This window comes from Gymnodraco acuticeps, unplaced genomic scaffold (assembly GCF_902827175.1).
Source record: "Gymnodraco acuticeps unplaced genomic scaffold, fGymAcu1.1, whole genome shotgun sequence".
NCBI lineage: Eukaryota > Metazoa > Chordata > Actinopteri > Perciformes > Bathydraconidae > Gymnodraco > Gymnodraco acuticeps.
Genome location: NW_022990622.1, coordinates 145,868 through 172,251, shown reverse-complemented (window position 1 = coordinate 172,251; position 26,384 = coordinate 145,868). Strand labels below are relative to the sequence as shown.

Genomic DNA, 26,384 nt, shown 5'->3' with positions numbered 1-26,384 from the left:
AGTAAAGAGTTGCGATACAGTGAGAGAAGACGGAGAGGCAGGCCCGGCTCCAGGATGAAATGACTGAGGGGGCTGTTAAAAAATCCGAGGGGGGCGATTTTTTTTTTCACAACAATGAAAAATACTGGCAATGTTATTAATTGACACACCAAGCTTTTTCCTTATCACTTCTCTATAATCTCTTTGCTTCTTTATTTTTATTCCGGATTTACCCCTCTCATTCTGTTCTTTTCCTCTGATCTTTAATAATATATAGTACATTATTAGATGCCTGCACTTTGGTTAACAGACTAACATTGATTTCCTCAATTTATAAATTGACAGGATCTGTAATTATACCATAACCTTTTCTCCTCTATCCCTTAACTCGTCTTCTTATTTTCTACGTCACAAAAGTGGTGCTCCGCTTAGTGGTCAATTCTCCACCTATCAGGGGAATGAGAGGTTGGGCCACGGCCGGCCATTGCCGCTCAAAAGCGCTGGAGACCTGTAGTACATACAGTATGCCAGGCCTGTAAGTGGCGCTGTAGTCTGCCACAAAAGCAGCGAAGAAGACTTTCCTTGCATGGTTGCCATGGTTGCCCTTCTGTTTATTCTCCGCTGTGGCTCTTTTTCTCCCTCCCCGAGGCAAGCGTTTGCGCCTCCTGCTTTAAAACAAATGAATAATGACTCTATATAATCATATGTAAGGGATAATGTGCAGCGACGCGGTCATTATGGGGAAAAGAACACCGACAGGCTGATCAGGAGCCCGACGCGGAGGGATCTAGATCAGCATGAAGGTGTTATTTTCCCCATAATGACCAAGTCGCTGCACATTATCCCGCTTATTACATGGCCACATTCTCAACAAAGTAACAATATGACTCCCAATATTAATTGAAATGCTTTTATGGATTTAGAAAATGATTTTATTGATTTAAATTGACATGCATCCGCTAAGAAAAATAGTCCGTTGTTACTGTTTGAACTAACGTAGCAACGGCAGGAACTGCTTCGATAGCGTTTTTGAGGAGCTTTTTGATTACAGATTTGAAAATATCGTTGCTTGCTTTAAAAGTAGCACAATTCATTATGTCAAACCTTGGAAAGTATCTAGATATCCCTGCCCTAATGCCAAAGTAACTGGCAACTGAATATGTGTCGCCGTTTGATGTCTATGTCTGGACCGCTCCGTAAAAAGGAGGGTTTCTGCCCCATTACTTCTCTTCTTACTTCTATAAGAATAAAACACGGAGGACGGAGATCTTTTTTTCTCCCCCTCTTCTGACAGCCCTGCAGCTGATCTCAAAGTACACTCCCCTCTCCTGCAGGGGGGCGTGGTCAGCTGCAGCTCACAGAATCAGCCCCCTGCAAAAACAGTGCTGGAAAGAGCAAATAGAGCGAAATGAGGCATGGCTAAAATGCAGGATCTGTTTGGTATTTTGAAAAAAAAACTATATTTATATACTTTATATAGGTATGGCCCTACAATATATTGTTCATAGCATGATATGTCCCCTTTAAAGAAGAAATAATCTGGTTAATTTTTTATTTTCAGGATTGAATGTTCAAACCAAGGCCTGAAACCTGGCATTTCATAAGAAAGTGACTAATATATATAGGAGTCTAACTGCCATGAGAAAAATCAAATCAATGTTCCAGAATCCGTCACTAGATGTCACTCATTGTACCAATATGGTTTATATAATACATAACATATTATTATCGCCTTGGCAAAAACCTGATCCATACAGGCAGCCTTAAATAATAACAAGTAACCATCATGTGTGGTGCTATCTGTAGTGGTCTGTCTTATTTGTTGTTGATTTCATATTGTTTTCACAGAGCTGTGAACATGAATTTCCCCCTGGGGACAATCAATCTAATCTAAACTAATTTAATATTCAATCCCGCACTTAGCGATTGAGAACATAAATGTTACAGTTACATTGAATTAGAAGTAGAAGAAGTAGAGGTACTGTAGAAGAAGAAGTAGTAGAAGAAGAAATACGCTAACGCTACAAACAAGCACAACACTGTTACTCTGTTTTTACTGACATGTAACATTTGATTTCACCTTGCTCTAAGTTTTTTAACGCACATTCAAAAATGGGAGTTTCAACCGGGTCCCAGCCATCGAAAACGGGGACGTTTTGGTCACCCATCCGACTGTGTTTACAGCTAAGCACAGATGCTAACATTAATTAATGGACGGACTCATTCATGTTCACAACACCAGTGTGTCTCATTTGTTCAGAGACCGTGGCGCTCATTAAAAGTGCCAATGTGAAACACCACGATGAGACAAAACACAAAGTGTTTGTCCAAACATTCCCTCTCAAGTCAGAACTGAGGTCAAATAAGCAGTCTCAGAGTCTCATATGATCAGTCCACCAGGATCAAAATTACAACTAAATATCGGTCCAGGCTAACCAATGAGCACCTGCATGTGTGTATGAGAATGGCCCTGACTGCATTTCAGCCCAGATTTAAACTCCTGGCAGGACAAGCTCAAGCTCAATTCTCGCACTGAATTAAAAAAAAAGTGAGTGCGGACTGCAATATAAGAGGGAAAGAAAGAGAAACTTTAAAACTGTTCAATTGCTATGATGTAAAGACTGATATTGTTCTATAATCGGCTGAAATGATGTGAAACGGTTAACAAAGAAAAATGGAAACTCAAGCTTTTGCCACACTTTATTTTATTTATCTAAAATTAAGCACTTTTAAGATGCACATATTTTCAAAAGCTATTTTATTTATTTTCTCTATTTTATTTGTAAATGCAGCCCGAGAGGAACATTACACATCCACGGTATTTTACTGTATATCTGTATAGTTCAATTAATTGACAATACATATTGTTCTTTTTGAATTGCACTTTCTTTATTTGATTGGCAGTCAGTTGCAGCATACATTTGTTCCAGAAGGTGGCAGCAGTGCAACATACCGGATACCGGCTGCCGTTAAACACCAAAGAAGAAGAAGAAGAAGAAGAAAGGAAGACAAATAAGAAGCACGAAACACTACCGGTTTTTCGTGACAACAGCAGTGAGGTAAATCTATAAATTAACCCAGATGTATGTTGGTGTAAAGGATAAGTCTGTGAGAACAATATGTGGAGTTGCTGCCAAGCCACGCACCTAAAGGGAACCTACCACATCAGTTAGCATTAGCATGCTAACGAGTCGTTGTTCGTTCAACCAACGTTAATGGTACACGCCGTATCAAATAAGCCATATCCGTTTCCCAGTTTCACTTTGTATTCTTGGATGTTGCACCCATCATTTATACATTTCATTAATGGTGGCACTAAAACCGTGTGTACACAGTGGCGGCGCCAGAGATTTTCTCTAGGGGGTGCTGTGGGGTAGCTTGACGTTTCATAGAGGGTGCTCAAACATTTAGGGCAGGCATCCTCAAACTACGGACTCTGGTCCGGATCCGGACCGAACCACCACTGTCTCCGGACTCTGAGCAAATTATACTTTTCATATGTATTATCTCTCTGTATTATATGTGAGACATCGCCACAACGCATTCGCAACGAGTCAAAATTCTCCGCTATGTCCACTGCAAACAGCGCTCTGCATGTCTGTGTTCCACCTGTGTGTGTCAACGCTTTGGTCCAATCACATTCAGCATCCAGTCAGCGTTTTTCCCCCCCAAACAATCTGCGAATCAGAGGCACAGTAGGGCGGGTCTTCGCGGAATGCGGGTGGGAAAAATGTGTGTGTCTCTTTCAACCTGTCTAAGTCAGAGCGAGAATTAAAACAAAAAAGAGTTAACAGCTCATCTAGTTCCATCTGTACTGTAGCTAGTAGCCTAGTTTCACCTACCGGGGTGGCAACTGACACCCTAAAAATAGGCCTTGCCACCCCAGCTGCCACCCCAGTTGGCAGCTTTGTTTTGAAAGAAAAGTTGTGGCTCATCGGACATTTATGAGAGAAAGTCTCTAATGTCCGAGTGCAAGTGAATGCAGCACAAGATGCACGTCATGTAACCCCTCTCCCGGTCCTGGCGCGAGCGTGGACATACGATTGGTGGCGATTTCATTTTGAACTGGACGGCGCAAAACGAGAAGCATTCGGACCCAAGCACTGAAGGAATGAGGTATTTGCGGTCTACACTGACAGAGAAGAGACTGTCAGTTTAACTGTACTCAGCATTGAATCAATAAGTTCTTAATAAGTTTGTGAGGCGTTTTGCTGAACAACATGGTAATCGCCGCATTCAGCTGTAATAGACATGTCAACTTGATGCTCTGCTCACGGATGAGCATACACAACTATTAAGATGATGACCTTACGTGTGTAAAAATATTGTTTTCTTTGAGGGGGTCTGCCCCCAAAAAACTGTTTTAAGTCCTGAGAAAGTCAAATAAGACGGTGTTTAAAACTACACTGCCCAGCCAAAAAAAAGTCACCACTTTGATTGAACTAGGCCAGTAGGTAAGGACTTTCCACTGGATAATAACTGCAGTATAAAAGAATGCATGACTGAAGTGATGGCGACCATGTGAAGGCAAACAAAAAGAGGAAATAACAGGTCAAATCAAACAAATCCCCCTCTCAGATTCCACAGCAACCAGAAGAACATAAATACTGGCTGGTGATTTGATTCATCAGCTTTGTGATGGAATAAAAAATGCACAGTGCATTTCCTTAGCTGTGGGTGAGTCCACTGATACCACTGACAATGCTCAGTTGCTGGTGTTTGTGAGTTTTTATGATGAGGCAAAGGGGGAGTTTGTTGAAGATGTGTTGGGCCTGACGAACCTCAGTGGACACACAAGGGGGAATACATTTATAAAGCAATAATGGGAATGCTGAATGAAAGAGGGTGCAGCTGCCTTTATTCATAACTGTGCAGCTCTTACACTGCGACTCTGAGGGATCAAGCACAGACACAATAACAATGAAAACTGCTGCATACAGATTATTTTTGGTTTTGCAACCTCGTGTTAAGAATCTTGTTACAATTGTTTAAAAGTTTGAATGACCGTAATAAACGGACCTTTGTCTTATTGAAACATTTATTTTGGACCTTTAAGATTTGTATTTGAGTACCCCTGATTTAGGGTTTCCCATTAATGCACCAGCGCTACAGTTGAATTTTCTACTGCAACACTCCCCACGCACACACACACAGTGCACCCGCGACTGTTACAATGAAGGCTCGATAATCAGCTCACGGCATATAGGCAGGGGTAAAGTGCTATTTTTACAAGTGGGGAGCGGACCTCACCTCCTCTAGGAGGGTCCTCACCTCCTCTAGGGGGGTCCGGGGGCTAGCTCCCCCGGGAAGATTTGTTGTTACATATTTAAGTTAAAAGCATCAATCTGGTGCACTTTGAGAGCAACATTAAGAGATCTATGGATACATCTCAACACCCATACGAAACAGAACTGTCAACAGATTTTCTATTTCTTTATAGATATTTTACAAATCACTCCCCTTTTAAAACAAACCGTTTGAGACCCACTGAGATAACTAGACTAAAGTTAACTATCTAAACACTGAGAGAGTCCTTTACTTCACCTGAGTTGAGGTTACCTGAGACTCTCCGTCTGACAGGAGAGAGTTCTCCCTCCACCTTGTTGTTGAAAAAGCTCCTTATATCCATTAGCTTGGATAGCTAGCACCAGATGCTAACCACAACGATCTCCGGTAGATACCCACTGGTGCGCGAGGCGAGCTCTCTCGCTCGCTCGCGCACGCACGCACACAAAATGGCTCGTGCCACACACACACACACACACACACACACACACACACACAGAGCAGGGCTTGAATGAAACACAGAGACCCAGAAGTAAGCTACTTGTACTCACGAGGCCTATTATGTGCAGAATCCCTCTCGCTTTCAGTTGGTTTTGATTGAGTGTCCACACGTGGTCGTTTAAGGACTAAAAAACGATCAATTGTTCACTTTGCTGTTAGCAAATCATTTGGCGCTCTAGCTAACAGGAAGTCAATCAAGTGTCACAAAGTAATTTAGCCTATGGGTAGGTCAAAAATCGAATGGGTGCTGACCATTGGCCTAATCATATCACCTGTGTTGGCTTTATGTTTTTGGTCAAAAATGTGTTTGTTTCACATATGCATTGATGTAATCAATAATATTTCTAATTTAATTTAATAATAATAATAATTTTCGAAAAAAAAAAAAAAAACACATATTTCTTGGGGGTGCTTAGGGGGTGCTTTGGCAATCCTGGGGGGTGCTTCAGCACCCCCTAGCTCCCCCCTGGCGCCGCCCCTGTGTGTACATGTTGAAGCTAACCGTTAGCCCCCAGAGCCCGTGTCTCTCCGGATGGACCACACGCGGCTGCAGAAGCTCAGTCTCCATACTTCAGTTTCTCCTCGGGTTGAAGTAAAACACGAATGGAAAACACTTCCAAACAAATACATCTCACGTAATGTCTTGCACGTAACTGTTTTCATGTGTGGCTTGTTTGCATCGGTGAATTTCGTTCAGCCATCGACACAAAGGAACGATGCTTCCTGTTTATCTTAAGTCCTGTAAGGTCATCAGAAGCAGGGACGCCTATTCACTATGGGGTCAGATGCGTCTCCTACTGAATGCACACAGAAGGATACACAAACCCACTCTATTTCAGTTTGTATTGTATTTGTGTTTTTCTATGGTTTATTCTTATATATATGTATGTTGCATTGTTGGAGGAGCCTGGGATGATTTTCATGTCCATAACTACACTGTAGTGCATGTATCAATACAACCTTTGAATCGTATATATACATGTATAATCCAAATATGTCTTGGAAGAACATTTCAAATCACCTAAAAAAAGTTGAGGGGTGTGGTGGATCCCTACTTACTTATTTGCAGGTGTTTTCCTGTCTATAATGCAGTGTGAGGCAGAGTCCTGCACGGGTCTGATTTTCAAGACCCGCTCCCGCCCCGCACCCGCGACGTGCAATACCGAACCCGCCCCGCTACCCGCACATATTGCCAATTAGTTCCGCAACCCGACCCGACCCGTCGGCACAAGATCCGCAACCCGACCCGAACCCGCATAGCCTATATATGAGCAGTGAAAACGTGCAATTATTAACACACGCAGTTGCATATTTGTCTCAAAAAGCGTGGGATGTTGGTTATTTTTTCCATCTAGGATGACACCAAAAGCCTCCCAGACGTTGGATTTCGCTCTTGAGGAAGTGTTATTGAAAATGCTGTATTCTCCGCTAGAGAGCTTCACCTCAGCCATTTCGAATGTGGCGCGCACAGCAGCAGATTGATGCGCTGCAGAGGTTATGATTATGCTCGGTCCCGCGGGGGAGAGGTCTGAGGATTTAAACATTAAACACAATTATTATTATTTTAATATATTTATTATGCAACACCCGTGACCCGACCCGCATCATCTTTGTTTTACCCCGAAAAAGCGTTTGAAAAAATACCACCCCGCGAATCACCTTTTTTGCGGGTCACCCGTCAGGTACCCGCGGGTACCCGACCCGATGCAGGACTCTGGTGTGAGGGGGGACATATTTATTTCATTGTGTGTTGCTTATTGAAGGCTTCTCATGTTCTTGCTTTGAATCTCAGATTGATCAGACACAGAGTGGCAGTGCGTTTCATAAAGAGCCAGTGATTCTGCACACCACAGAGACAACATGGACTCTACAACAGCAGCACCAGCATGGTATGATGCACACACACTCTTCACAGTACACCAGGCTATCGTTAAGGTTTTAACGGTTCTACTACTTTTATCGATACCGCTTATCAATCCGGTCTTTTAACGGTACTCTTATCGGTTCTTTTGGAGAGAATAATAAGGTAAACTAACTAAACAAATTGTGAACAAAATTAACATTGCTTTTTATTTAAATTAAATACATAATATTTCACATCAAAAGAACCAACAATGTTTTAACAAATCGTATTAAATAATCTGATGACAGAACTGTAAAGAGAATAGCTGAAACTTTAACAAACTAAATAACTCAGTTTCCTCTAATCATTAACCCATGTTTGTATCATGTAGTTAACTCCGTGTGGTGCTGCTAGCATACATAAGACCTGACGTGGAAACGTTACTCGTGGATGGGGCTACAGAGCTGCTAGAAAGACAGTGGAACCCGGTGCATTCCTCCGTCTGCATGCGGTGCACTTTTGCTAAATGTTTAGACAAATTGCTCGTGCTACCGCTACGGTTGGGAACCGAAACTCGGTTCCAGATGAGAACCGATAAGAAAATGCCGGGTACCCATTAGGGATGTAACGGTACACGTACCCGTACCGAAATAATTCGGTACGGGCCCTTCGGTTCGGTACAGGTGTGTACCGAAGTGTACCGAACGAATATAACGTTAAACGTAAAAAATTGAGAACGTGAACAACTTTTTGGAAGTAATCTCAGGTGCTGCGTCGCAGCATTCAGAGTAATTTGCTCACATTGGGTTCAACGCGTCATAGAGCGAGCAAGTCATTTCATTGGATGAGAGGCATACTATGAGAGCTGGTCAGAGGGATGCGTTCAAATGTAGTCAGTAATTTGAGGAACTGTCGAAAATTAATGGCGAACGCAGATAAAGTTGAGCTCGAAAATCCTCCAGCATCACTGAAGTCTCCGGTCTGGGAACATTTTGGTTTCGCAGTTACGTACAAGGATGAAGGACAAAGACAGGTGGACCGAACCAAAGCTGTTTGTCGGCATTGTTCAACTAATATTGGTTACGTGGCTGGCAATACATCAAACTTGCACACTCTTGAAAAGGCATCACCCGAACGTGAATATCACCGGTACCAAAAGAAAAAAGACTGAAGTGCAAACCCAACTCCCACTAGCATTTAAGCCTCCACCACTCGCAGAGAGTTCAGACCGAGCCAAAGCTATTACAAACGCCAAATATCCTTATGTTGCCATGTTAGCAAAGCGCTACCTGGCTGTATCTGCTACCTCTGTCCCTAGCGAGAGGGTGTTCTCCACAGCAGGAGACATTGTTAGTGCCAGCAGATCTGCCCTTTCAGCAAGCAATGTGGACAAGTTAATTTTTCTTTAAAAAAACATGAAAATACAATGACAAGCAAGTCCTAATGTCAAACTGGCTGCTTAGGAACTAGTACAGTACAGTTCAAATACAGATTATTTCAGTTCATCGAAAAGCTGCACCTTAATGTTTATTTTATTTTATATTTTTTTGAGTGAAGATTCACAGTTTAATAAAAAATAAAAAACCCAAAACTAATAGTTTATGTTTTGTGAGTACTAGTAGCCTACAGTAAAGTTCAAATACAGATTATTTCAGTTCATCGAAATGCTGCACCTTAATATGTATTTTATTATATTTTGTATTTATTTGAGTGAATACATTATTCACAGTTTAATAATAATTAAAAAATATATATATATATATGTTTTGTTTTGTGAAAAAAAATTCTGCTGTACCGAACCGAACCGTGACCAAAAAACCGAGCTACGTACCGAACCGAAATGTTTGTGAACCGTTACACCCCTAGTACCCATACAAAATACACAATTTTGGTTCTGCTTAACGGTTCCTAAACGCGGTAGACCCTGTATTCCAGCGGGTCCGTCTGTGCCGCGGTGACCCGGTGGAATACAGGGACTGGCCATCTGTTCTGGAGAATCACAGAACGGCCGTTCGTCAGCGGGCCGTTGACGGCCGGCACCGCCCTTAATTTTTTAAACGGCATCATGTAAGTTGCGGCGACAGAGGTCCACAGTTGCCCCGCAGCGAGGCTCCCCCGCCCTCCAGTAGACAGTTCACGAGCTCAGTCACTTCATAACACCAAAGATGGGTCGCGGTAAACGCTCTGAAGTGAGGCTCCACTACACTAAGAAAGAAAAAGACAAGGCACAGAGCTATGCCTGTCTTTTGGTAACGAGCATTCTCCACATCGAGACGGGTAAAGTTTAACCACACCTCGGAGCGCGTTCTCTCCACCGTGTGTGTTGCTGCATGTAGCAGCTGTGTGTGTTGCTGCATGTAGCAGCTGCGTATGTGTAAACTGTCCCGCCCCTTCGCACACAGACGGGAGAGAGAGATCTCTCGTCTGGATTTGAAAGATCGAAAATACTAAAAAGAATCATAGACGCACGTTTGCAGTCTTTTTGCATATTAGAAACGGAGTCAGCTTAGATGTGTGCTGTTAGTGACCCTGCTTCACTATGAACGCACCACTCCTCACCTATGGTTGCTGCTCGAGTTTGACCTCTTCCCCTCTCCGCAGGTCTTTGATGTAGTCGAGCCTTGCAGTTGAGATGAGTGATCAGAAAAATGGCGGTGACCACGAGGATGGGATTCAACATCAAGTGCAGTCTATGCATAAATCTGAATTAGACACCACTATCAGAGTTTTTCGAACGGCATATACAATTGGCAAACATAGCCGGCCATTCACAGACATGCCAATTGATTTGAATGTACAGAAACTGAATGGGCTGAACGTGGGCAGGGTTTTGCACTCCAATAAAACCTGTGGCGAAATCATCGACCACATAGCTCATGAGCTGAAGAAAAAAATGGCAAAAGACATTACAGAAAACCAAAGAAAACTCTGTGTTTTGGTCGATGAATCTACCACTAATAGTGGTAGAAACGGTGCTTGTTGTGTGTCTACGCTCAGCATTAGCTGATGCTGAGCCCGAAACGTTTTTTTGGGAGCTGATCGAGTTGGATGGAACAACGGCTGATGACATCACAAAGGCGTTAATGGAGTGTCTTGGAAGAGATTTTAACGAGGACTTTTTAGGTCAGTGTTTCGTTTCTTTTGCATGTGATGGGGCTTCAGTCATGCTAGGGAAGAGAACAGGCGTTGCTACCCAGTTGTGTAGTAAATTCCCAAGCCTGTTTGTGTGGCACTGCTCCAATCATCGTCTAGAGCTGGCAGTTGGGGATGTGGTCAAGGAGGTCTCAGGGCTCAATCATTTCCAGATCTTTTTTGACAAACTCTATTCCTTGTTCCATGCCTCCCCCAAAAATCAGAGGCAGTTAGCGCAGTGTGCGCAAGCAGTCGGACAGCGTCTCCTGGTGATAGGGCATGTTTTGTCCATCCGCTGGGTGGCTTCAAGTGAAAGGAGCGTCAGAGCAGTCTGGGAAAACTACCGAGTGCTTCATGATCACTTCACAAATGCTGCAAACGACACGAGCAGGGATTCCAGAGACAGAGCAAAGTACAAGGGCCTGGATGATGTGCTCACATCTGCAACGTTTGTCAGCAATCTGGGACTGATGTACGATGCGCTCACAGAGCTCAGTGACCTCTCTCGGCAACTCCAAAAAAGAGAGATGACACTGCCTACAGCAGATAGGCTCTTAACTCGAGAAATACGAGTTTTTGAATCCATGGTCACCATGCCTGGCCCACACATGACTACAGTTCATACAGCTCTAGCTGAGAAGTCCTTCAAGGGTGTTGCCCTGCGTGAGAATGGCAGGCTTGTACAGATTCATGCAGGTCAGTTTTTTCCGCAGTATGGTAGAGAATCTGAGACACAGAATGACTTCCACAACCTCCTCTCATGTCAGCACAAGAGAAATCCCATTACATGGCCGGGAGGCCCGGGACAATCAGCTAATCCAGGACATGAAAGTTATCCATCCTGGAAGTTGGCCTGAAGAGGAGTTAGACGTACAGTATGGGGACGTAGAGGTGCTACGTTTGTGCGAAGTGCTGAAAGTGGACAGAAGAGAGACTGTTCAGGGCTTTCGCGAATACAAGGAAACCAGGGCATCCCGTACACCTGCTGCCATGGAGCCTCTACTGAAAGCAGTCCGAACCATCGCTGTCTCCACTAGTGAGTGTGAGCGGGCATTCAGCTGCATGAACGATATCCTTACTGCAAAAAGGAATGCTCTCTCTGTCAGCCGACTGTCCAGCCTGGTTTTCATTAAATGTAATGGACCATCACTAGGACAGTTCAATCCGGAACAGTATGTGAGGTCCTGGCTGGCAAAGGGAAGGAGAAGTGCTGATGAAAGAGCCTGTCCAGCTCCAGCCCCTGATACTGATGTCCCCAAGGCCTTCTGGAGCCTTTTCTAACAATGTGAAGTATATTGCAAAGCAGCTCACCCAGTGAGAAGACTTTTGGCATAATGTGCCGATTTGTACAGATCCTGGAGATAGAAGGACTTCAGACCAACCAGGGAGTTATCTGATCAGCTTGGTGTTCAATGTAACTCTTTACCATGGCTCAGACGTTGTTACTTGCAGTTACAGTTTCTCATTTTAGATTGTGCAAATTTTGCATTTGTTTTTACATGTTCTTTGTTCATGCTCTTTATCATTTTTCTGAGTTGGAAAGTTAGATTGCATTCAAAATGTACAGAAATACTTAATTTTGTTAAAGCTTTTTATAAAAAATGCTTCTGACCAGAGCTTTGTTTCCTTGTCATTAATGTTGAACACCACCTGAAAGGTCTCTGCTTCATGTGTCTTCAGCAGAAGATCTAGACTTTGATTGCTATATTTTCAGTTAATATTGACCTTACTTTAGCCATATCCGCTGCCTATCATAAAAAATGTTAAGTACAGTGAACCTTTCTAAAATATACAGTAGTAAAGAGACAAACCCACCAGCATTATAGTAGCCAAATTCTTGTTTGTGGGCTGTATATATAAAATTGACTTGAAAAAGTTGCTGATTTTAGAGTACTGGCACCTTTTTCATTCCAATTCAAGCACTGACTACCCCTATATAAAACATACTACAGTACATAATTACAGTTAACCATTGCTTGAATACATTCAATTGACTTTATTTCCAAAGGATAATTTAGTATTATTCATGCTTTCCAAGAAGTCCAGTGGGGCCTATTTAAATCACATAAACCTAGATAGACAACATACACAAACCTATTTACGTTTCTACCTTAAACATGACCCTCCAACTTTTGTACTTGCTGTTTAATTTGTGATCGTTGATCACACAACGGTTGATTTTTTTCCTCCGAAAAGTGCTTATTATGACGATTTGTGATTCTCATTGGAATCAGTTGTAATAGTTTGGGGCTGAGAATCAATCCTGAGGTGGCCACTTTGTTTCCTTTCCCAGTAACCTAAAGCTTAGATTCTATACCAGCTGTATACTGGCAAGGAGGCAGACAGACAGAATAAACATGTTTACAATGTTTATCGATAGATGTGCTGTAAAGCTAAGATTCTATAACAGCTGCATACTGGCAACAACTGGGTTTTGAAGGTTTTAACGTAAAAGCAATGGAAGAGGAAGGGGAGTGCGCCATCTAGTGGCTAAACGTTATGAGTTGCACCTTTTATAAATAATTACATTTTAATCAGCTTTCCTTTGTAAAATAGTTTGTTAGGTTGCAAAGGGAAATGTTATACCTTTAAATCAAACAACATAGGCCTATAGCCTCACATGGGCTTTGGGCACCGTGAACAAGACGTGCGGAGTGGGGTGTGCTACAAAACGCTAGATCCTGTCAACATTGTGGCCAGATGGGCTAACCAGGGTCGGCTCTAGAACAAATCAAATGGGGGGGCAATCATTTACCAAGGGGGGGCACACACTGCCGTCAACAACCAACACACAAACACCAACGCAACTTCAATTTAAAAAAACATGCTGAAAAGTCTATTGTCTTTCACACACATTGCAGGGTGTAGTGCTATTGTATAGCGCACCTATGACTTGTGCATACATGCACGGTTGTGGCACAACCACCAAAACAGAAACATATAAGGACAGAGGGTGTCGTTTTCTCATACTGATATTCTGCACAAACTGTGCTGTTGTATTTGTTGTAAAGTGTCTTTACTGTAGGTTATTTTTTATTATATGTACAGCACTTTGGCTCGACCAAAAATCGTTGAAAAATGTGCTATATAAATCAAACTTGATTTGATTTGATATGGACATAGGCCACCATATAAAAAGTGTGCAAATGTATTTAGTATCCTATCCATGTGAACATGTTTTAGGTGGGGGGTGGACCTAACCTCCTCTAGGAGGGTCTGGGGGCATGCTCCCCCGGGAAGATTATTTTTAAAATATTGAAGTTAAATGCATCAATCTGGTGCACTTTGAGAGAAAAATGAAGAGATCTATGGATAGCCTACATCTCTCAGCATCCATATGAAACAGAACTGTACACAGATTTACTTTTTCTTTATGGATATTTTACTAATCATTCCCCTTTTAAACTGTATTCTTGTGTTACTGTCCTATAGTATTTCATACCCGTTTTTCATTTATTCTCTCTTTAACAACTATAATGATCATATAAAGGTATTCCTCGAAAATACTTACATAAATGGTGACCAAACCGTTTGAGACCCACTGAGATAACTTACACTAAAGTGAACTATCTAAACACTGAGAGAGTCCTTACCTCACTGAGCTGACGTTATAAGATCCTCTCAGTCTGACAGGAGAGGACTCTCCTCCACCTTGGTGTAGAAACAGCCCTTTATATCCGTTAGCATAGCTAGCTAACCAGATGCTAACAACATTCCACGTTACCACTCGCGCACTCACAAAATGTGCTCGTGCCACACAGAGCCGAGCTTGAATGAAACACAGAGACCCATGTACTTGTACTGTACTGTATATCATATTATTTTCGATGGCTTTACTGTATAATCAGTATAACAGATGAACAGATCGCCACTGGGCTTTCATCTAAACACACAGCCACGTAATGATAACAAACAAAAGGTCGGGGGTCATTGGTCAAGCAACACACCAATCAGAGAGCAGCAGTGAGCACAGCTCAGGCTGTGTTTTATATTTGTATTCTTTATTTCTGATGTATTTCACAAAAAAAACCTTTAGTAGAAACGTTTTCACTGAAATGATTAAAAAAAGAAAAAAACCGCAAAGTGGCAAGGCTTGCCAACCCTGCGTTGGGGGGGCACAGTGACTCATTTGGGGGGGCATGGCCCGCGAATGACCCCCCATGACGCCGACCCTGGGGCTAACGCCTCTGTGTTCTGAATGTTCTAAAACGTCTCTGGATAACGTTAGCCTGGGAAAGCGGAGTCATATGAGCAGGCAGGCACGCCAGGCAGAGTGGCAGACTGACAGGCTGACAGGCTGACTTGTGTTGTCGGTAGGCGGTGGCAGAGGCTTTTGCGGAAGTGTATGAAAGCGGAGTCATATGACTAGCGACTCGAGCACCGGAGAGAAAAAATGCTACCTAGATATGGATAACATTCCTGGGACACGGTGATTAACAACCACAACGAAAACGGTAACCTAATCCAACAATCCTATTTAGACACAGGCAATAACGTTATATCCGGTCATTGAACTATCACCGTAACGAGTGCTTCATCCTTAACACTAACAGTTAGCTGTTAAGCTAATATAACAGTCAGGTGTTGAATAGATGTTGAGGTTTTAAGATAGCTGTTTATAATTCCTGACTGTTTGTCTCTGAATGTGTCCTCAGATGGAGGAGATTAAAGTGTCCCCTGACTATAACTGGTTCAGAAGCACAGTGCCCCTGAAAAGAGTAAGTACCTGATGATGTGTGATGGTGGTTCATAACCACTGGCCCAGTGCTTAGTACAGGACAGAGGCGCATGTGACATGATGCATAGACATATGGACAGGAACAGAAATAAAACAGTATGCATTTCGAATGAAACTAGGCATGATGTGTTATACTAGGGATCTCTCTGTGATAACAAGCTGAGCTACTTATCAAACATGTGTTTGCTCAGAGCTGGTCCTCATTGTCCTGCAGAAAGATGACATTTGCATGTGTGCCTGATTACACTGTGTGTCGGTCCCAGGAGAGTTGAGTTCAGTGTTGCACCATCTGACCGTCAGTAAGTAGTCCAAACAGAGCTTAACCCGGACCAACTTGACATTTACCTCCATAGCATTTGTCCTGCGGAGCTGTGAAGGATTAACAACATTATAAAGTGTTGGTTCTTTAAAAACACGGCTACTGGTATAAACATTTAATAAGAAAAATAATGTGAGATAATAAACACATCATATCATTACTTATATCAACTATGAACAATTACTTTTTCTCACTCATCAGTTCTTAGGTATTTGTGTGCTCTGAACCCTCCCATATATATATATATATATATATATATATATATATATATATTTAGAAACAGGATAATCTCATATAACATACATTGGAAGAATAAGAAGTTGATCCAATTGGAACCCCAGCACAATAATTACAGTTTAAGGTGGGACTACATTTCTGATGAGAAATAGAATAGGCTTCAGCCTGCTATTGCTGGGCTCCAAGATCCTTTATGTACTTTCCTTGGAAAGGGGAGCACGTTTTGGTGGAAATTCTTGAGAAATACCAATAATTAATCCCAAGAATACCACCTGACTTTCTGTGTAAAAGTACAAATCCTCCAAACGGACAGACGTTCTGTCCTCACTCCCTCCTTCTTAGCGCCTGCCTGAGGGGAGAGAGAGGGATCATTGAGAGTATTGAAAACTCTTTTTATTGAACTCATGGATCACACTCTGTTGTGTCTGGGTCGTCTCTGCTCTTCCTGTTTATTCTTGACATTCAGATTTTCACATGACCCCATATTACAAAATAAGATACTGTCACATGATGACCTCACTGAGCCGGTGTTACAGACTGACACTGCAGAGGACCCAGAGACGTCTCTGTCCCACATGTTCATCAGTCATCCTCACATGCTGACTGTGACACAGTGCAGGTTATTCTGGCATCATGGCTTCATCACAACATTCTCACAGTGTTTATTCTCTGTGATGACTTTAGAGCCCAATCAGGTCAAAGTATCTGAGATATCACAAAACAAACAAAAGCAGGTATTTCAGGACATGAAATACCTGCTTTTGTTGATCATGTTTGTTCATGTTGTAGCCAGACCTCCCCAGTTCCTCTTTTGATTGTTTTGCATCAGGTACAGTCTGAATATGTTCAGTATTGTTAATCGAGTCATAAGGCCAGTGGGTGAAAATGAGTCTTTGTAACGTTTATTTTGTAACCATGAGGTAAACACACCTCTACCATAGATTATTATATGTGTATTATTACAAACTTCTTCTGTTTCGTCTATGGTCTCATATTTTATACTTCAAGTCAAATATGGCGATATAGCATAGTCTGTAGGGAGGTTGCTTTGGAACGGAGCAAGGACTGAAAGTGAACTAGAACTTTGAGAGTTTCCAGTTCTCCTACCGGGCCCTGCTGTAGGCCCTTGAGCAAGACACCAGTCCCCCACACTGCTCCTCTGGTGCTGTAAAGTAGTCAGCCAGTCGGTAGCTGCCCACCGCTCCTAATACCAGGATTGGTTAATAGCAGAGTCTAAACTGAACTGTGTGTGAGAGGTATTCAAATTCATCCATTTCCTAATAATTCCATCAGTGTGTTCCCCGTGGCCTGGTTTAAAAATCGTGTGTGAATAAAAGCTAAGAGTTTGTTTAGTTTTCATAAATTAGTATCTATTTTCCTCACCTTGTGTTTGTATTACCACCAGATCATTGTGGATGATGATGACAGTAAGGTGTGGTCGCTGTATGACGCCGGCCCCAAGAGCATCAGGTGTCCCATCATCCTGCTGCCCCCCGTCAGCGGGACAGCTGAGGTGTTCTTCCAGCAGGTGCTGGCTCTGACAGGGTGGGGCTACAGGGTCATCTCGGTGAGCGCCACTCAAAACCTATCTTCCAATTATACAGCTTCATAAAACGTATGCTGATTTTCCTTCTGGATTAGTCTCCATTCATCTCCGAATTGTTGTCTTGTCCATACATTTGATGAGGATTGTCTATCTTAAGTTTCGCAGAGCTTAATGGGGCAGAAATGCCAACAATTCTGAAGATCAAAATAGTTGATACATTTTGTGTTAATAGAGTGGTGCAGCAACGAGTTGTAAAACCTGGAAATTAGTCAGCATTATTTCACTTCTGATTCCCTTGTCTTAGGAATGTTTTTTTGAAGGTGTGTTTGGTTAGATGCCTGAACAAATATCTGTGGTTAGCACAAGCTTTAAAGATCTTTACATGTTGTTCTTCAACATAACATTTGTCAGATAGTACCCCACTGTCAAATCTCTGAAATTGAGTGTCTAAATGAGACTACTAAACGTCATTACAGTGAACATAATCCGCCTTTAGCTTAGCAGTGGTGATTTTTGCCAAAGCTTCTGCAATATTCCAAACTCCAATTGAAAATCCCATTGCTTTTTGTTGCTAACTTTCCGGTTTGGCCTACACATCATCACTGCACCACTCTATAAACGCATTGATTATTTGACTTATTAGTTATCATATTGTCCTGGATAGATGTGTGTAAATGTCTGGTGTTGATATGTTGTGTGTGTGCTTCCAGCTGCAGTATCCTGTGTACTGGGATCTCATGGAGTTCTGTGACGGCTTCCGGAAGCTTCTCGATCACCTGCAGTTAGATAAAGTAAGTCTGTGTTTTCGTTCACAGCTGAGCATTATTATTTTCTTTACCCATGATTGTTAATGTGTGTGTGATCTAGCACAGATAAAGAAACAGACACACTCACACCAGGACAGCAGAAGGGACACACTGAAAGTGGACATGTAAAAATGCAGGGGGGCCACACTGCTCAGAGGGGTCTTTGTTTGCCCGCTGCTTACAAGCCAATACAAACCATTGGCAACAGGATTTCTCCATGTGATTTTGGATAGTTGCTGTACATAATCTCTGTGTCAAACACACGTTTATGATACTTACAAGTTGAGTTCAGCAGGATAATCTCCACATATTAACCACTTTATGATTTCTGAAGTAAAAAGCTAACGTAAGGCTATAAAGGAACTACAGCAAGGTCACATGACTTCACAAGGAGGCTAAAGTTCAGTATGATGACCTTTAGTAGTCTTATTTAGACATTTGATAGCAACCGCTGTTAATAAGAAACATAAAGGCTTTAGACATTCACCATTGAAAATGTCAACCAGGTAAAATGCTGACTCATTTCCCAGCTTTAGGACTCATTCTTGCAGCTCTCTATAGGACTGTAAATAACGCAGGTTAGTCACCCCTCTTATCTAATGATGGTGTGTCCCCTGACTCTGCAGGTCCATCTGTTCGGAGCGTCCCTGGGGGGGTTCTTGGCTCAGAAGTTTGCAGAGTGCACACACAAGTCTCCCAGAGTGCACTCTCTCATCCTGTGTAATTCATTCAGTGACACCTCCATCTTTAACCAGATGTGGACAGCAAACAGGTGCATTAAAGATTCCATCACACACCTACCTCTCCGTGTTTAAGTTCATTCATATTAATGTCTGCATGTCCCTCCAGTTTCTGGTTGATGCCATGCTTCATGTTGAAGAAGATTGTTCTGGGGAACTTTGCTAAAGGACCTGTGGACCCCAAAATGGCAGATGCAATTGACTTCATGGTGGACAGGGTAAGAGGACATGTATGTGTGTAGACCAGGGATGGGCAACTTTGAGGATAGTGAGGGCCAAAACATTTTTTTCCTCACTACCACTTTGTGACCATGCACTTCCATCGGCAGGATACTATATCCACAACATTTGAATAGCCAACTTTAGCTAATTTAATGAAGAGAACTAAATATATACTGGCAATAAACGTTTATTGTACCAAACACCAACACTGAGTTTAACAACTAATATTCATCTTTGTATTGTGTTTCTACTCTTCCCTCACATTCCATTACATAAAACCATGAACATATGCATTGTTCTGACCTTCACCCACAGCTGGATCAGTAAGCTGTACATCTTAATGAGATATGTGTGGCCTCTCCTGCTGCTGCACAATAGACTGAATGTCAATATCAACATGTGTACATCCGATTTGCATGAGATTGAACAGTGTCAGTCTGTTTCTCTCCCTTCACTCGATGTGCTTCATTGTAGAGAAGTTGCTCTCGCAGATGTAAGTGCTGCCAAACATGCTGGCCATTGAGAGCGCAAAATCCCTGAGGAGTGGAAAGCGGGACTCGGGTAGCAGTCTCCAAAGAAATTCCCCTCTCCTGGCGCTTTGCTAGAAAGGGGTCTGACTGTTCGCACATTTCAAGCTGCAGCTCAGGGGGCTGCTCTCTGATAGCAGCAGAGGGGGCTCAGTGAATAACTCGATGCATGGTGTGGAAATCTTGAAAGTGCTTCTTAAACTGCTGCTGCAGTGTTTTGCGCATCTCTTCACATGAGGGGAAGTGTGCCAGATTAGGACGGTCGGCTGAAAATACCTCTTTAAACAGAGTCAGTTTAGTAACAAATGTGCATATCTCCTGTAGGGCCTGGCTCATTTCGTGTAACCGCATATTCAGGTGATTAAGATGCGAGGTAATGTCCGCAAGGAAAGCCATGTCAAGAAGAAAATCTGTATTCCTGAGTTTTGCGCAGTACGCACTTGTATCACATTGGATGGTGTCCTCCAAGAACACGGGGATTTCAGCACGTAGCGCAAAAAACCTCTCCAAGCATTTTCCACGGCTCATCCCCCTTATCTCTGTGTGCATCTGTAAATCACCTTCTCTTCATCCAAAAAGGATACAAACTTCCTATGATTGAGAGACCGGTTCCCTCCTCGAATCAGATTAGTAGTCTTGGTAACTAGATCCATGACATGGCTGAAGTTCATTGATTTGGCACACAGAGCCTCCTGCAATATCAAAATGAAATTGGATTTAGCTTTATTTTTTTTACGAAGAATACCCACATTCGAAACCATTAGAATAGCTAACAATAACGTTACCCACCTGATGTATGATGCAGTGCAGTATTGGAGAGTCAAAGCCACTCTGGCGGAGGAGGCCGGCAAATCCAGTGCGCTTTCCTTGCATTGCTGGCGCACCATCTGTGACAACAGCTGAGAGCTTGTCAAAGCCTCCGTGCGCACTTACAACATTTTCAACAGCGGCGAAAATATCTTGTCCTTTGGTAGCGCCATGCAAATAAACCAGTTTCAATAGCTCCTCGTGCACTTCAAATGAACTGTTAATGGCCCATGTGTAGATGAGAAGCTGGCTCACATCAGTCACATCGGTGCTCTCATCCAACGCTAAGGAAACGTATGCAGTCATGCATGACTTGTTTTACCTTTTGTTCGACATTATTTTATATGTCAAATATTCTTCGAGTCACTGTCCGACGGGACAAATTGACGGTTTCAACGTTTAGTAGCCATGTTGTCATCTCCGAATGCTTTAGCCATCTGGACTGCACACCTCTTCACCATTTCGCCGTCAGACAGGGGCTTCTTAGCTTTAGCAAGCTCAAAGGAAACGGCATAAGACGCCCTGAGAGACGATTCCTGTGTAATCGTGGCTCTGGTAAAAAAAAGTCTGCTGCTGGCATATTTTCCCTTTTTAGGTCATTGACGACGGCGGCTCTGGCAGCTCCTGTGTACTTGTCATATTTGTCTTTGTGGGTGCTGTTGTAGTGGCGACTTAAATTGTAGTCCATCATTGCCGATTTAGTTTCAAGACACACCAAACACATACGTTTGCCTTTGAATCCTGTAAACAGATCATCTGTTTGCCATTTTGTTGGAAGACACGGTTTTCTTGGTCCAGTTTTCTTTTTTGGGCACTCGTGTTTCTTTTCCCGCCAGAGGAGGAAGGCCGCGAGGTAAACAGAAGAAGACAATCTACACTTGGCTGCAGGCCTCCTGAATTTGGGTCGAGCGCCTTCTAGCGGTGAATATTATGAATTACAAGTGGGGGTCTGGTTCAAATGATTTGCTTGTTTACAACTGTGAAACCAATATATGTTTTCACACAAAGTGAGGGCGGTGGCCGCGTGCCGCTAGTTGCCCATCCCTGGTGTAGACTGTGAGAGGGGACATACACATGCAACACATTTCTCCGAGCAACCATAACCAGCTAACCAGACCAGCTGATCTGGCCTTTTTGTGTGTGTATTAAAATATAGCCCATAGTACAGCTGTGTTTTCCCTAGAAAGGGCTCTTTGTCTCATCTCTACATTACTTGAAACCTGTTTAAAGATCATGTGACATTTTAATAGCTGCACTCATAAAATGTTTTGGTGAAAAACTGAGCAGATGTTTAGCTCTGGTCAAGGATAGCCCTGCACTGAAAGGTTCAAATGATTTATATTCAGCAAAGGCTGATATTCAGGGAATCTAGGAAAGATATCTGCCGGCTGTGATTGGTTAATCCTCGTCACGTGACAACAGTGTGCACGGCGACCATTGTGTCCCTGTGAAGTGTGTAACGTCTCTGTGTGTTTCCCTCTGCCTCCCTGTGTGTGTGTGTGGTGTGTGTGTGTGTGTGTGGTGTTGTGTGTGTGGTGTGTGTGTGTGTGGTGTGTGGGTGTGTGTGTGTGTGGTGTGTGTGTGTGTGGTGGTGTGTGTGTGTGTGTGTTTGTGGGTGTGTGTTTGTGTGTGTTGTGTGTTGTGTGTGTGTGTGTGTGTGTTGTGTGTGTGTGCGTGTGTGTGTGTTGTGTGTTGTGTTGTGTGTGTGTGTGTGTGTGTTCTAGTTGGAGAGTCTGAACCAAAAGTGAGTTAGCATCACACGGCTAACACTCAACTGTCAAAACTCTTATGTGGAGCCGCACAAAATAAAAGAGGTCGCTGTGACCATCATAGATGTAAGTTTTGAACGTGTCTCACTCTTACACTGTCCATTCGTGCATATTTCTACTGCAATAACCTACAAGCGTGTCTCTCTGAATGTCGAGGTGTTTGATCAGAGCGCTCTGTCACTGGAAGCCAAGGAGGAGATGTATAAACTGTACCCTAATGCGAGGAGAGCTCACCTGAAAACAGGAGGGAACTTCCCCTACCTGTGCAGGAGCGCCGAGGTCAACCTCTACATACAGGTACGCTCTGCTCTTTAATCCTCCGCCATCCACTGCAGGGTTCTTTACACTATAATGACCAGCTCGCTGCACATTAGCCTGCTTACTACACAGCTACTTACTAAATAAATCAGTAATTTCACACAACTCATTGATTTAAACATGATCATATTGCTTCCCCTAAGACAAAATAGTCCATTGTGCATCAACGGTTAAACTGCGGCGACAGCAAGGTGACTTAAAATGACGGCAGCACTGATCAAGTTTTTCTTTAACTGTCAAAGTCTGTTCAGTTTCTTTTCCATGAACCAGTCTTTAAACACGGCCGAGCCCATACCGTGTTCCTATTAGTGTTTACTTCCTGTCTGTCTCCTTCTGCTGTTCCTATTAGTGTTTACTTCCTGTCTGTCTCCTTCTGCTGTTCCTATTAGTGTTTACTTCCTGTCTGTCTCCTTCTGCTGTTCCTATTAGTGTTTACCTCCTGTCTGTCTCCTTCTGCTGTTCCTATTAGTGTTTACTTCCTGTCTGTCTCCTTCTGCTGTTCCTATTAGTGTTTACTTCCTGTCTGTCTCCTTCTGCTGTTCCTATTAGTGTTTACCTCCTGTCTGTCTCCTTCTGCTGTTCCTATTAGTGTTTACTTCCTGTCTGTCTTCTTCTGCTGTTCCTATTAGTGTTTACTTCCTGTCTGTCTCCTTCTGCTGTTCCTATTAGTGTTTACTTCCTGTCTGTCTTCTTCTGCTGTTCCTATTAGTGTTTACCTCCTGTCTGTCTCCTTCTGCTGTTCCTATTAGTGTTTACTTCCTGTCTGTCTTCTTCTGCTGTTCCTATTAGTGTTTACTTCCTGTCTGTCTCCTTCTGCTGTTCCTATTAGTGTTTACTTCCTGTCTGTCTTCTTCTGCTGTTCCTATTAGTGTTTACTTCCTGTCTGTCTCCTTCTGCTGTTCCTATTAGTGTTTACCTCCTGTCTGTCTTCTTCTGCTGTTCCTATTAGTGTTTACCTCCTGTCTGTCTCCTTCTGCTGTTCCTATTAGTGTTTACTTCCTGTCTGTCTCCTTCTGCTGTTCCTATTAGTGTTTACCTCCTGTCTGTCTCCTTCTGCTGTTCCTATTAGTGTTTACCTCCTGTCTGTCTTCTTCTGCTGTTCCTATTAGTGTTTACCTCCTGTCTGTCTCCTTCTGCTGTTCCTATTAGTGTTTACCTCCTGTCTGTCTTCTTCTGCTGTTCCTATTAGTGTTTACTTCCTGTCTGTCTCCTTCTGCTGTTCCTATTAGTGTTTACCTCCTGTCTGTCTTCTTCTGCTGTTCCTATTAGTGTTTACCTCCTGTCTGTCTCCTTCTGCTGTTCCTATTAGTGTTTACCTCCTGTCTGTCTTCTTCTGCTGTTCCTATTAGTGTTTACCTCCTGTCTGTCTTCTTCTGCTGTTACTATTAGTGTTTACCTCCTGTCTGTCTCCTTCTGCTGTTCCTATTAGTGTTTACCTCCTGTCTGTCTTCTTCTGCTGTTCCTATTAGTGTTTACCTCCTGTCTGTCTCCTTCTGCTGTTCCTATTAGTGTTTACCTCCTGTCTGTCTCCTTCTGCTGTTCCTATTAGTGTTTACTTCCTGTCTGTCTTCTTCTGCTGTTCCTATTAGTGTTTACCTCCTGTCTGTCTTCTTCTGCTGTTCCTATTAGTGTTTACCTCCTGTCTGTCTCCTTCTGCTGTTCCTATTAGTGTTTACCTCCTGTCTGTCTCCTTCTGCTGTTCCTATTAGTGTTTACCTCCTGTCTGTCTTCTTCTGCTGTTCCTATTAGTGTTTACCTCCTGTCTGTCTCCTTCTGCTGTTCCTATTAGTGTTTACCTCCTGTCTGTCTCCTTCTGCTGTTCCTATTAGTGTTTACCTCCTGTCTGTCTTCTTCTGCTGTTCCCTTCAGTGTTACTTCCTGTCTGTCTTCTCTTGGTTTCTCTGTCCTCCAGCTCCAGCGTCCTTAGCAATGGTCTGCTATAGATAAATAGCAGACTGCTGAAAGTCCAAATTGACCTATCAGAATCTAGTAATAATCTAAGAACTGGTGGTGTGCAGTCCTCAGGTGGACTGACTGATGTTTTTGGTCGCGTGATCGGATGGTGGTGATCCAATCATAGGAGTCATAGGGTTACAACCACACACACCTGCAGACACAGTGGTTGTCTGCTGTGCCGTTTGGTTTTGATTGTGTCTTTAGTTTATTTTGTATGACGCTGCTTGTTTGTTTGCACAGATCCACCTGCGTCAGTTTCACGGGACGAGGTACGCCGCCATAAGTCCGTCTATGGTGAGCGCAGAGGAGCTGCAGGTGCAGGAGAGCCAGCTTTCTCAGCATGAGGATGACGACCAATCAGAGGATTCCTGCCTGCAAGCTGACCAATGAGAGGGAAGGATGTTCCCTCTCCATCCTTTCATAGGACGTTCTCCACTTTTCTATGGAGCGAGTCAACTGAGAATATTTTTATTCAACAGATGCAGCAATATTTTGATAATGAATTGTATATAAATGATACTCTGCCGCGTTGCTTTAAAAACCTACAACACTTTGCCTTACGTGGAATGAAAATGATAATTGTTGCACTCATAAACTGCCTGAACTGTTCTGCCTGAACTGTTAATGTCTGTGTAAAATAAATACTGAGTACCAGCCAGCGGTGAACTGGTCCCCTGTGAGCAGAGATGGACAGCGTGCTGATGGACTGAGTTTCCACGGTGTGAGCAGCAGGAGTGTGTTCAACTACCAAATCTTCAGCCACTGTAACATGAAGGTCACTGGATGATTTTGAAATGTGAAGCTTCAGAAAGATGCACAATGTTTATTCAAATCTGAACTACAGACTTGTTACACTCTTTCTCTGCTCCTGAACACTTGAAAAATAAATAAAATGATGTGCTGTGCATTCTATAAGAGATCATGTATACATTCTCTACACACCATCAAACATGTTCTCTCCTTTTGGTGACTTTCTAACAAGTGGATGTTCATTCGATTGTGGAAGAATTTCAGAATGTGCTGTAAACTTCCCTCCAGTGTAGCAATCTGTCCAGCGTCTCCTCAGCCCTGCACACACTTCATTCTGACTGTTTAGTTTACCTTTATGTAATAAAATATGATCATGTCATGTGACGAAGAACCATCCACACACAACACAATGTGCTAAACATATATATATATATATATATACACATATATATATACATATATATATATATATATATACACATATATACAGGGACGTGCACAGACATTTGGAGGGGCTTTTGCTCTAAACTGGAAAAAGGGTGCGAGGCTATGACGCCTTCTTCTTCGGCTGTTATAGCAACCTGGCGTTACATCTCTATGGGCGGCAAATATGAATCTGACAAGCGAAATACCGTCCTTTTAAACGCCCATAATTATAATAATATAATGATATTTATGAATAAATACATGTGTGAGTACATATAAGTGTGTGTATATGAATAAATGTATATATAAAATAGTATCATTAAATATATATATATAAAATAGTATCATTAAATAATGCTGTCAAATAAATGAAGTGCACAGTAATAGTAATATTCAATATTCTGCTGATAAGATAAGATATTTAAAACGTCTTTTGTTTGTCCTGAAAACGACATTTGAGAATACACACAGGCTATTTATTA

At 42.6% G+C, this 26,384-nt stretch overlaps 1 protein-coding gene across 1 annotated transcript; it reads left to right on the top strand.

Moving 5' to 3' along the window:
* The first annotated feature begins 2,966 nt into the window (after positions 1-2,966).
* spg21 (SPG21 abhydrolase domain containing, maspardin) lies at positions 2,967-25,679 on the top strand. The gene is given in 9 exon segments (XM_034229103.1): positions 2,967-3,038; positions 15,397-15,459; positions 17,441-17,602; positions 18,292-18,372; positions 19,014-19,159; positions 19,237-19,345; positions 22,408-22,518; positions 22,609-22,749; positions 24,967-25,679. Coding segments are annotated over 8 exon segments (963 nt in total). The 5' UTR covers positions 2,967-3,038; the 3' UTR covers positions 25,117-25,679.
* Positions 25,680-26,384: the final 705 nt, after the last annotated feature.